The 12,875-nt window shown below is 52.9% G+C and overlaps 1 protein-coding gene across 3 annotated transcripts in view; it reads right to left on the minus strand.

Moving 5' to 3' along the window:
* Nucleotides 1–2,772: 2,772 nt before the first annotated feature.
* The window catches only part of TEF (TEF transcription factor, PAR bZIP family member), a 36,736-nt gene continuing 26,633 nt past the window's right edge, over nucleotides 2,773–12,875 (minus strand). The window contains exons 2-5 of one of the 3 annotated variants that reach the window (XM_044678028.1): nucleotides 9,967–10,284; nucleotides 7,117–7,337; nucleotides 5,498–6,171; nucleotides 2,773–4,512 (exon numbers count right to left, since the gene is read on the minus strand). In XM_044678028.1, the coding sequence (XP_044533963.1) occupies nucleotides 5,956–6,171; nucleotides 7,117–7,337; nucleotides 9,967–10,284 (755 nt within the window). In that variant the 3' untranslated portion in view covers nucleotides 2,773–4,512; nucleotides 5,498–5,955. Of the gene's footprint in view, nucleotides 4,795–5,497; nucleotides 6,172–7,116; nucleotides 7,338–9,966; nucleotides 10,285–12,875 lie in introns of all 3 variants that reach the window. The other 2 variants (XM_044678026.1, XM_044678027.1) reach the window with 2 other exon arrangements.

The raw sequence follows: 12,875 nt of genomic DNA on the forward strand, positions 1-12,875 counted from the left end.
CCCCAGGCATGGGCCAGCTGCACTCTCCCAGAATGCCTTCTGCTGGGATACAGACAGAGACAGGCCCCAGCCTCCCTGCCCAGGCCCTGTCCCAGACAACTCCACTCACATCCCTCTGGATGCTCTTAATTTTCAATCAAAGAATCTCAAATCCCAGCTTTGTTCCTTAGGACTTGTAAGAAGGAAAGTCACTTCCCACAGGCTGTTCCCTTCTCGGTGGACCTAGGTGGGCTGGACCACTTGGGGGATCTCTAAGACCCCTTCGAGATTAAAATCCAAAGCAGGAACTGCAGGCAGGAGATCTGGATTCTAGTTTGGCTGAGGTCCCTCACCAAGTACGAGTGTTGTGCATGCATCCAAGGGCAATTCACATCCCCCCTTTGGAATTGTTCTGCATCTGCCAAATGGGATTAGGAGGCCCGTTGTGCCTTCTTCCATCCTCAGGGGAGATACTGTGCCATCTTGCTTCAGCCCATCTTCTCTCCTTCCTCCATTGGAAAAGCAGGATTTCTCTTCTTTTCAGAGAATCCGAGGACCTTGGGCTTGGCAAGATCCTCCATCCTACCCTTCTTCGCCTGAAGCATATTTGAAATGACCACTGCCGCCCCTCCCCACCAGCTATAAGTGGGACCACTGGAGAGGCTTGGGCTGGGGAAGGAGGGAATAGGCCGAAGAGGCCAGAGGAAGTCTCCTAGGGCTGCTCCACAAGGGAATTCCACTGAGGGCAGGGCGGCTGGAGCCCCTTCTAGGAAAGAGGCACCAGATCAGCCTGAGCAGGGGCTCTGTGCCATGGGCAGAAAACCAGGGCTCACAGTCCAGAGGGAGGCAGGCCTGGGGGCTGCCATCAGTTTATTTTAGGCCTAGCATGGGGGATAGGATGGTTCAGTGGGGACCTGAGGGCACCACGGAGATGGCGGATATTGGGACCATCGACTTGGGGGCTTGGAAAGTCCCAGACCCCAAGAAGCTCAGGCCCTCGCTGATCGGTGCCATCTGGGATGGATCATTGGAAAAGGATGCAGGGGGCACCAGGAGAGGAAGCTGACTAGTTCAGGCCCTCCTTGCCTACCTGGGACTAGTCCATGCCTTGGCTGGAGAGGGCTCCCCCGGGCAGAGTGGGTGCCCCAGACTGAGCATCACTGTTATACCAGCCTTTCTTTGGCTAATTGTTTTTCAGATGGTCCCCCCCCCGACCCATGCAGCCCTTATTGTCTGGCAGTGGCAGCTGCCCCCATTAGTCAAGACTGGCAGTGAGCTAGCTGTCCATTCAGTGGGTTGGTGCCAAGCCAGGCCTTGGGTCTGCCATCCCCACTGCCCTGTGGTTGTCCAGGGGACCCAGAACCTGAGGCTGTCACCACTTTGGGAGCCTAAAGAATGGCCAGTTCTGCCCTGGAAAGAGCTCCTGGACCACTCTGAGAGTCTAGTGACAGGGAAAAGAACGGCCAGGCCCAGGTTGGAGACAAGCCCCCTAAAGGGGTAAATGCAACTGCTGGGAGCTGGTTTTAAAGACCTTGAGAGAGCTGGGAGGGCCTAAGAACAGGGGGTGTCAGGCTGGTAGGGAGCTAGAACAAGGGGTGTCAGGTCTAGGAGGGGCTTCTAACATCATCTAATCCCCTTCCTTCTATGGAATTACAAATTGAAACCCATTGAGACGAAAGACCCAACAAGTCCTAGCCAAGGTCTGGCCATGGTCTCTCTGCAATGAGACCTCACACAGAGGCCCCTATTGAAAATGGGGTTGCCACATGTATACTCAAGGCCTGTGCCAAAAGGCTCTAACCTGAGGGGCACAGAAGAAAAGAAATTCCATCTTGTTCTAACCCAACTGCTCCCAGCTGTGGTCTACTGCATTTTAAGCTGACATCCAGAATTTCTGCCCTAAAGGGGAACAAAGGACCCAGAAATCCCCACTCCGCCTCCACCTCCGCCCCCTTCCCCCCCCCCCCAAGTCAGAGCCAATGTCAGTTCAAGAGGACGGGCCACTCTGAGGGTCTTGCAGGTGACCTACAGCTCAGCCAGTTCAAGGAATCCCAAGTTCTTTCTGCAAAGATGTGCTGGGCAGGAGCCAGGCCCTCTCCTTGACCCACAAGCAGGCATTGTCCAGGAGGGATGACGATGAGGCTGAAGAGGGTTGGCTCCAGCAGGATGCTGGGGGGCCTTCCCAGGACACAGGTTTTCAGGCGTGGGGGAGCCTATGAGAACAAGGCCACTGGGCCAGTCCCAGGTTGGGGGGTTGCAATTAGGGTCTAGGCCAGGGGTTCCCAAACTTTTTTGGCCTGCCGCCCCCTTTCCAGGAAAAATATGACTTAGCCCCCTGGAAATTAAATTTTTTTAATTTTAATAGCAATTAATAGGAAAGATAAAGGCACCTGCGGCCATCATAGCTCCCCTGGATCACTGCAGCACCCAGCAGGGGGCGGTGGCGCCCACTTTGAGAATCACTGCTTTAGACACTGTCCCCTGCCTAGAGAGACTGCTTGTCATTATCTGGGATGTTTTCCCACCTGAAGTAAGCAGGAGAGAGGGCTTTACCATCTCTACTGGCCAGAGAGGAGGCTATAGATGAGTGATTCCCAAAGGGGCGCCCCCGCTCCCTGGTGGGTGCTGCAGCGATCCAGGGGGTGGTGATAGTATGTGACAGGGAGCACCAAGTAATCTTTTTTCTGGAAAGGGGGCGGTTGGCCAAAAAAGTTTGGGAACCCCTGCTCTAGATCAAGGAAGTGGCCCCAGGGCTCTCTGACAAATCCCTCCTAGTTCCTAAGCCAGGTCTGCTCAGAAAGGCTGCAGCAGCCAGAGCAGGACTGGGGGAAGAAAGCTCTGGGTTAACGAGCCGAGTAGGGAAAGCAGTAATACAGAAGAGGCCGACCAAAATTTGTCTCAAAATATTTAATTCCTTGGGTTTTTTGGAAGGTCCCATTCCCACCCCCTCCCTCTCGCCCCACAAGCAGAACACATACACACGAGGACACACAAGGCCAACGAGTTATCATATGGGAAGGTCCGAGCTTGCACCTTCTTCCTTGGCTTCCCTCCTGCCTTGTCCTTAGAAGCTCACACAGAGATGCCCGCCAAATGAGGCCACCTCCCAGACACCCCTGACACACTCCCAGAGGGGAGACGGGAAGCATCCTTTGCCATCCCAGCTCCTGCCTGCCCCAGACTATCCAAAACGTAGAAAAATAAACATCCATCACGTGGCCCTCTGGCACCAGAAACACAGTATGAACAGCTGTCTTGCGACTGTCTTTTTTTTTTTTTTTTCATTTTTCTAAAAAATGTATTGTGCTACATTAGCAGAAATACGAGCAAAGTCCCCGTCCAGGAGCTGCAAGGTGGTCTGTGCGACAGTGATCGGGGCCCAGCGAGCAGGCAGCAGAGTCCAGAGGGCCCGAGCCCCCTGGCGGCCTCTCCCAACTAACTGACCATCTCCCCAGCGCCACTCCCCCAGAGGAAGCCCGCGGGGCCGCAGGTTCTTCTCCCCACAGGCCTCCACCTTGGTCTGGACTTCTCAAGTGATCAGTACACATTCTTTTACGTATAAGCTTCTAACACTCAAGCTTACTCATGATTTGTCAGTTCTGAAGGATCCAAAATGGAGCAGCTCCCACAAGGAGGCTGAAGGCAGAATGCCGAGACACCAATGAGAGTGCCCCCACCCGGCCTCCAACGTCTCAGAAAACACATCCCGGTTGTTAACCTTCCTTTGCTCTCCTGAACTCTTCTCAGAATACAGAATTAATCTCTGCGTCCTCTTCTTGGCACAAGAAATGGCGTGGCTGGGGGTCAAGGGCGTCCTTCCGTTACCATGAAGAAAATCACAAGGCCCCCCTCCCCTCTTGTGGTTCCACATGGGCCCTCATCTTTGGCCACGGTTGCGCAGGGCCTGCCAGGTCCAAGGCATCGGCCCTAATCCAACTCCTGCATTCCTGCTGCCTGGCTTGTACTAGGGATCTTTCATTCGGCATAGCAGCACCCCTCCTTCTCCAGAAAGCTGTGGGGGATGGGGCCCTGACTGAGGACGGGGCTCAGCGGGTGGGAGAGAACGATCCCACCAACTGGAATCACACCACGATGAAGAAATGGTTAGCAGTGCTTACTCCTAAAAACGAGTCTCTATATGTATATACACAGATCTAGCTGGCTATGTACCTAGAAAGAAACCAGAGCGTCTCTGGCCAAGGAAAACGAAGACACATCAGAGCAGTTACCCCCATGCTTCTATCCCTGCCGCCAACAGCAGGGCGAGGGCTGCCCGGCCAGGTGCCCGGCTCACTCGGGGAGAAGTCCTGCGTGTCTCTTGTGTTTTCCAACCTCCAACCAGAAGCCTCGGGGGGCACTGAAGGAGGCACTGTCCTCCGGCCACCCCCAGAGGCAGGCAAGTGGGTCATCATCACCAGATGTGGCAAGCCTCCTGGACGTCACTGGCCACTGCCGATGGATTCACATGTGGTTTTTAACATTCGCGTTTGTTAAAAGTCTTTAGAGCGACGTCACTCGGAATCTGACAGGTCGCTTTAAATAAAGCAAAGTGGTAAGTGTGACAATTTTGTCCGTGATCTCCTTTCCTTCTGACACATGCACCTTCCCTTCCCTCTTCCCACCCCTCAAAGAATCCCCGGCGACTCGAGGGCTCTCCAGCTGGCCCAAGGGTCTTGGAAGGGTCTCATCGGTGCAGAGGAAATAAGAGCAATCTACTCAGAAGGGCAAGCACCAGCTAAAAAGTCAAGGACAAGGACGGCTTTGCCTTCATGCCCACACCAGCCTGAAGACAAGGGGGGCGAACGGCTGCACCACCTGGGGACACAGAAGGGATCTTTGTGACTTGCAAAACTGCCCAGAACCTTCCAACTCACAAGCTTTCCTTCTCTCACAAATCAGTCCAGACCTAGCGGCCCTGGTCCCTACACTCCCACCTTCCCCATCGCTGGCCAAGACGACGACGTCAGGGGAGATCGGTGAGAGACCAGACAAAGCCCCGGCACCGATCGCCAAAACAAAACTAGATGTGCTCCTTTCGACAAGTGTCCCTAGACCACCAACCGTGACCTGTTTCAAAGTGGGGAGGCACGAACCACAGGGTCTGCTCACCAGGACCACCTAGAAGAAACCTTTCCTCCCTAGTTTACATAAAACATCTGGCATTGGCCACAGCAGGCAGGACGAACCAATGCAGGCAATCTTGGGTGGCCAACACCTCACTGTCAGCCGCAGGCCTGCCTCCCTCCCACTGACCTTGGTGACAAGGATGACGGCTCAATTGAAGACAGGACAGAGGCGATTCCTAAGTCTTGGACGCCTCCGCTGCTTCCTGACCTCCCCCTGCAATCATGTCTGGTTCAGATCTAATGCAGGTGCTAAAGGACACGCTCACAGGCTGCTGACAGTGAGGCGTGCCAGAAAAACACCAGGCTCTGGGTTGAGCAGAGCTCCAAGGAGGGTGGGCAGGGACCTTTCCTATTCCAGAAGATCCTGCCCCTTTTCCAGGGGGATATCCTACCTGGCCAACACACCCTGCTATCTGATGGGATGTGAGGGCAGGAAAAACCAGGGACCATTCCAAGATGCCACAGAGAGGCAGCCCTTGTTAGCCCAGATCTAAAATGGAAGGAAAGTCAAAGAAAGAGTGAGCACTCAATGAAAGGAGGCTGTACACTCCAGAGGGTCCCCTTTCCAATCCAACTGGGATGTCCAAGGGTAGAAAGCTGAGCCCTAGTCACCCATCTAAAGAGAGTCCCTTTATTCCTCCACCAGCAGGGAATCCTGCCCCTCAGAGTGAGGGGTTACCAAGTCCTCCAGATGCACCCTCTGGGACACCCTTGGGGCAGAAGGGCCCTGGCACAAGGCAGGCTGGGAGCAGCGGGCCTCCTGCTAGCTGTGGTGAGTCCCAGTGCCTCCCCACACACTCGCTCTGGGAGTCCCTCGGCAGAGACGTCTAACACAGAGAGGGGATGGTGCTTACAAGGGTCCGTATTTCGTCTCATACTTGGAGACAATGCTCTTGCATTTGCCCACTTCCTTGCGCAACTCTGCAACCTCCGTCCTGAGGGCCGTGTTCTCTTTCTCCAGGAAAGCAGCACGGATGGTGATCTGATTCTCCTTCAGTCTCCGGGCATCCCGGGAGCGCTTGGCAGCCACGTTGTTCTTCTTCCGGCGCGTCCAGTACTTTTCATCCTGGGTGAAACGTTTGAGAGGTCTTAGTGTGCTCGAGCACCGGAGGAGCCTCTATCCCTACCTCTGCTCCACATCTTGGTTTTCCCCTTCTGACTTGGGCCCCAGCCAGGGCACAGCAGGGAGGAGGAGAGACCCACCACATCCAAGCTAACCCCCTCACTGCTAGAGAGTGAAATGACGCTCCAAGTGCCCAGGTCAGCTGGGAGCCACGGTTCGACTCCGGGCCTCTGACTCCAAAGCCAGTATTGTTTCTGTTAAGCTACACCCATGACGGTGCATGTTCAGAGTAACCCTTCTCTTTCCCCTGGAAAAGTTCACTTAGAAACCTTTGGGGACGACTAAGACACCCGATTGGCCCGGGGGCCTCCCAGTGGACCAGAGGTGAGCCCTAGGGATCAAAGGTCCCAAGTCTCAGAGGTTTCCAGATCCCCCGATCAAAGGGTAACTCTCTTTTCATTCCCACAGCTATCCTTAGGGGCTAAGTGAGCTTTAGTGAGCTCTGGTGTGCCAGCTGTCAGAGGGGCAGAGGAGGAACCCTGTGAGGAAGCAAAAAGGAAAGTGGACCAGGAGCCAGGGCAGCTGAGCTCTAAAGCCACCATTAACTTTACCTGGATGACTTTGGCAAGTCACCTGAGGCAGGTCTCCAAGGTCCAAGCTAACACTAAAAGGCCTACTAATCCCTCTGCCTGGAACCCTGCTTCTGCAAACAGGGAGTCTCATTTTACTGCATCCAGAACTAAGCAAGGCTTGTATCAGCCCAGGTTCCCAGCCCTGACTATGTCACACTCCGTGCACTATCACTAATGCAGAAGGGTCCTCCCGGCTACGAGGCAGAGGGAAGTGAGCAGGAGTCCCTCACAGCCTAGCGGGCGGATTCATCTTTCAGAAAGAACAAGACACAGAGACTAGCCAGCCAACAGGGCCCCAGGAGAGAAACCAAATTACCTTCTGCTCATCAGGGACAAAGACCTTCTTGGCCTTTTTGATCATTGGCTGAGGCTTCAGGTCCTCTTCGGCAAACTTGTGCTTTCGAGGGTTGAAGAGCTCACCCCCAGGCACACTGGAGAGGACCAGATCCGCAGGGTCAGGGTTGAAGTTCACATCCACCTCCACACAGCTGGGGTCAATGGGGCTGGGAGTCTCTCTTTCATTTTCCACAGAGGATTCTGAAAAAAAAAAACAACACATCATCAATCCCACTCTCAGGGTTCCCAAAGATCCGTGTTTTATCCCCAGATGCATCTTTCTAAATACACTGTGGTTCCCTTTTTCAGAATGCAATCTGGCTCCAGAAATCACAAAGTATTGCACAAACCAGTACCACACCAAGAAAAACCTCCCCTGCCACACCACAATCACAGTTGATGTCACAACCCAAAACACACAAAAAGAATTTCAAAGGCACAAAGAGTTAGAGTCATTTTCTGTTTGATAAATTCAATAAAGCTGGGCAAAGCTTCATGCCAATGGAACCTTGGGCTTTCTTCTGTTCTATGAAATCTGAAAGGCCTGGATTCAGAGTCGCCTTGGCCATTTGTTCCCCCTCATTTGGTGTGCCGAGATCATGAACTAGTCTGGCTCTCTCTTCCACATGGCAGCCTTTCTATTACTTCGAGGTCTCTCTCCTGCCTCTTCTGAATCTTCCCAAAGCTGACATCCTGTGTTCCTTCAATCCACCCCTCAGATGGCAGGAACTCAAGGCCTTTCTTCATTCTCCTGGCCCTGAGTGTTCCCAAAGACTGAACTATCCTCCTCCATCTGTGGGGTGATCAGGCTGGAGGAGGACCAGACTCTTCTCCCATTCTCCCCTCTCAGTCTGCTAATGCAGCCCAAAATGGCATTAGCGAAATTCCCAGAAGCCACAGCCCACACTGTGATCTCTTCAGCTTGCTTAAATTTAAAACATTTCACCTTAGTAGTCAGACTAATTCATTTCACCTCAAGTCAGGATTTGAGCCCACAAGGATATATATTAAACCCTTACCGTCTATCTTATAATCAATAGCAGAAGAATGGTAAGAGCTAGCTAGGCAATGGGGGTTAAGTGACTTGCCCAAGGTCACACAGTTAGGAAGGCTACATTGGAACCCAGGACCCTCCAACTCCAGGCCTGGCACTCCAGCCACTGAGCCACCTAACTGCACCCCATATCCCCAAGGATATTTTTGAAGCCTGACCCCACTGTTCAGTTTTAGCGGTCCTTGATGCCTTTCTCCAAATCACTGATAAAATGTTAAACTGCAGAGTCTGAGGCCCACTCTGGTGGAGATCTTCTAACATTACATCAAAATGTTCTTCAACTGATTTCAAATACACCTCGCTATCCTGTGTCTACTCCATGTTTCTCTGTATTTCCATAGGAATAGCATAAGAGACTCTGTCGATACTTTACTAAAATCTGGACAAACCTATCTCTGGTATTCCCTGGATTTACTGATTTAGTAACCCTGTCAAAAAAGAAAACAAAGTCGGCCTGGTGGGACCCTGGCTACGTGATTGCTTCTTCCTTTTCTCAGTTCACTAACCATTCCTTTAAAAACACATTCTAGAATTTCCTCGGAAATTTAACTTAAACTCGCTAGTCTATAGTGTGCGGCTCCATTCTCTTCCTTTTTTTGAGAATTGAGACATGTGTCCTCCAACCTAGCGATGCCTCTCCTGTGCTCCATGATTTTTCAAAATGCAGGCAATAAGCTTCTTGTTACAGAAACTATTTAAGCAGATACTGGATGATCACCTGTAAGATGTTAAAATAGGGATTTTCTTCATTTAAGCATCTGTTAAAGAGGAGGCTGGATAGCACAATGGATGAGTGCCAGGCCTGGAGTCAGGAGAATCTGGGTTCCAATCTGGCCTCAGACACCTTCTAGCTGGGTAACCCTGGGCAAATCACTTTGTGCCCTTTGCCTAGCCTTTGCCATTCTTCTGTCTTAGAATTGCTACTAAGCCAGAAGGTAAAGGTTTAAAAACAACGACGAAAATCCATTTATTAATTGCCTCCTATGTGCCAGGGACAGAGCAAAATAAACAACGGTTCCTGCCTTCAAAGAGCTTGCATTCTACTGAGTGAAGGTGTATACCCAGAAAAGTAAATGCAAAGCCTTCTCCTGGGGAGAACTGATGTAGGAGGGAGGCTGGATGAGATCTCTGGGATTTAATATTCCAGGATGCTGAGTCGAGCCCCAAGGACTTGCCTGGCTCAGCCTTCCCACATCAACGGCTCTTGGAGCAAGCCGCTAGCTCTACACTGATGAGGGAGGGGCTCTCTTCTCACTGAGGTGAAGAACCATGAAGGTACCCCAAACAAGAAGTTTAAAAAAATGTGAAGGCAATGCTTCCAAATGGGCTTGCTCAATACATGTCTGCTGACTGACACTGAAATTGGGAGTCCTTTATACCTGTTTATGGCTCCTGCTAATCACTGCTAAAATATCTTCAGAGGATCCAGAGTAAGACACCAGTGAAAGACAGTCAGCAAAGGCTCAGATGCTCTGAGTTTCCCTACGCTGTTCTGGCCATCTGTAGCACTACTGATCATAAGAAAGCCTTCCACAGGGCCTACGTGGCTACTCTTTTTTTCCCTTGCTGAAAGGGGGACCTTTCTGAAGGGTGTAAAGAAGTATGAGAAAAGAGTACTTCTCCTTCCAAATCTCTCCAAAAATCTTCTAGATGGAGAAAGAAATTAAGGGAGTAGACACGGGGGTTTTGAGATGTGGGCTTAAGTCCCTCTAACTGTGTTCCAGAACCCTGTTCGGATGGGCAGTGCCAGGTGACCCTTGTCTCCCCATTACCAACCTGTGCTGGAAGCTGTCTCTGAGGGCTGAAAGACCATGGTGGAAGATGATGATGGAGAAGCTGTGGAAGAGCTGGTGGACTCTTTCCCCTCCAGCTCAATCCCAGGCAACAGTGCATTCTGGATCAGGTGAGTGGGGCTGGCAGGGATCCCATTCTCCAGGAGGAACTCATCCAGGTCCATGTACTCAAGGTGGAAGGATTCTCCATCATATGGAATTGTTTTATCCCAGATCGGGGGCATGAGGGAGGCAGAGACAGCCATGGTGCTGGCAGCAGCCGCTTCATCTTCTTCCAGTTTCTCCTTCTCTTTTTCTTTATCTACAGGCACAAAATTCACTGAATAAGATGACTCAGTTGTGGAGAGGGGCTGTCTGTTGCCCTCTCCCCTATCCAGAAGCCAGTTACAAGACAATCCCAGCTGATCCCCCATGTTCCTTTCACTGCTGCCCAGTGCAAACCCGCACGGTGTTAAATCTGAAGAGGCTGTAAGAGGCATGCAGTGAGGACAGCTTAGGAGCTATCATTGCCCGGCACCTGGCTGAGCTGACCAGAATCTCCAAATTCTGAGCCTGGAGTTGGTGCTACTCTGCGGACGTGGAGATGTCCAGGCATAAGGAGAGATCCAAGGGGAACAGGATAGCCTAAGAAACTACACGGAAGGGAGGAAATGAAGATCCCAATGTTGGGAAAGTGCCTCGGCACCGAAGAACAACTGGAGAAGTCCCTGTGCTGGCTGCTGCTGCTGCAGTTAGAGCTCAGCTTCAAATGGCCTCAAAAGCCCCGGCCCCTAGGAAAAGCAGGTCAGGCTACTGTTTCCAAACTTATTTCAAATTATTTGGAACCTTCATCAGCTACCAGACAAGAGGGGTTCCAAAGATGGGACCCTGGAGTCGGGCCAGGGATGGGGAGAAGGGATGAGCTGAGGTATGGAGGAAAAATGACTTCTGGATAAAAGTACCCAAAATCAGGGGTTGAGGCCAGCAGTTCCTTAATAATTTCAGTTAAAAGGCAGTGTCGGAAATGAGAAGCAGATGGCAACAAGGACTCCAGCCTTCCAGGGGTCCAAGGTCACAATCTCCAAATCACCTTGATGCTTCCCCCACCCCACCAGAGACCTGTTTCTCTCCGTCCATCCCCCACAACTCTTTAGTTCAGTCTCTGCTTTCTCAGCCTTAGTTTATTTATTTTTAAAAACCTTTACTTTGTCTTAGAATCAATAGTAGCGTTCTGAGGCAGGGGAATGGTATGGTATGGGCTGGGCAACTGGGGTTAAGTGACTTGCCCAGGGTCACACAGCTAGGCAGTGTCTGAGGTCGAATTTGAACCCAGTACCTCCTTTATCCAGGCCTGCTGTCTCTATGCCTTAGTGGAAATCGTCTTCATATCTCTGGCCTATAATCTCCTCCAATTTCTCCCTGCTCCCCAGCAGCCAAATGACTATCCCTAAAGCAATCCCCCTTGTGTCTGCCCTTTGCCTCTACATCCTGCACAGCCTGATCTTCTAGTCCAACGGCTGGCAACCTTTTTGGCCGTGAGAGCCATAAACGCTTGTGGAAGGAGGGCGCTGGAATCTGGGGCGGGGGCTGAAGGGCCCCCTGGGGCACATCCTGGGGCTCTGCCCGGACTGGCAGGTTGGGAGGTGGAGCCAGAGAGACATATGTTGCCGACCCCTGTTCTAGTCCTTCCTTTCCTGGCTTCTGGGTTGGGATCAAACTGCCTGGTGTTTGTGCCTTGGGCCTCCACACTTTCCAAGCACAGCCCTGGGCACCTTCATGGGACCTTCCCTCCTTGAACTCTTTCCTGACTAGCTCTAATTCTCCAGTAGCAGGAAATGGACCTGCAGCCAGGGCCCTACTTGGCATACAGAAGGGTTAAGTTCAGTCAATGCTCGCTGCCTAGAGGCGCCATGGGGGCCGAAGTGGGGGGGGGGTGTCAAACTGGAGGGAAGGGATTACTCGGGGCCTGCCAGGATCCTGGCCCATCTAACTGGTTGGGCCAGGGGTTCGCAAACACCCAGTCTATGTGACAACAGATGGGCCATGCTGGGCCTGGGGCTGTTCCCTTCCAGCTCCTCTGCCCTCAGGCCTGGGGGAAAGCCTCCTGGCTAATTGTGCCTCGGGCCCAGCCCCTACAGCAGCCCCAGAGCCATTCATTCCCGAGTCTGGGCTCAGGCCCCGGCTGGAGCTCCCTTTGGTGGAGACAAAGGGAAGAGCCACCAGACCAGCAGGAGTATTTATAATTCACTGAATGCCCCTCTCTCTGCCGCCAACTCCACCTCCAGGGGGCCCTCCCCCTGCCCTGGGACCAGAACCATCCAGGGCCTAGCGCCTGCCTAGGCCACTCTTCCACCAAAATGTGGCACTGCCTTCACCAGTATGCCTGGGCCATCCCTGAGGACCCTTCCCGCCGCTGGCCACGCCTCAGCTCCACCGACTCCCACTCAGTGATCCTCCCCAAATTCCCTTATTTAGCCCCCAGGCCTCACCTTCCTCATCTGAAAAATGGGCCTGGGGAGCCGCCTACCTCAAAAAGGTGTTAGAAACGCAGGCAGAGCCGGTCTTGGAGGGCTGGGGGAGGGTCCGACCACTTAACATAGGGAGACTGCTCAGGTAGGTGAGGGCCAGGACCTCCCCCCCAACGCCGCGGCTACCCTCAATTCCCCTTCTTCTCGGACTTCCCCACTCACCGCCCTGTTCCTCTCCCGATCCCCCTTCTCAGTGACACCCCCCCCAGCTCCCCTGACCATCCTTTCCCATTCACCCCCAAAGTAACCGCCCTCCCCTCCCCCTCTGTCACCACCCTTCAAGGGTCTCCCCTCTTTACTACTCTTCCCCCTACACGGATGATTCCCCTCCCCCCGGATCCACTCTCCATCCCCTCCCCCCTCCGCGCAGGCGCGCTGCCGCCCC

The sequence above is a fragment of the Gracilinanus agilis genome, chromosome 5 (assembly GCF_016433145.1).
Source record: "Gracilinanus agilis isolate LMUSP501 chromosome 5, AgileGrace, whole genome shotgun sequence".
In the NCBI taxonomy this organism is placed as follows: Eukaryota; Metazoa; Chordata; class Mammalia; order Didelphimorphia; family Didelphidae; genus Gracilinanus; species Gracilinanus agilis.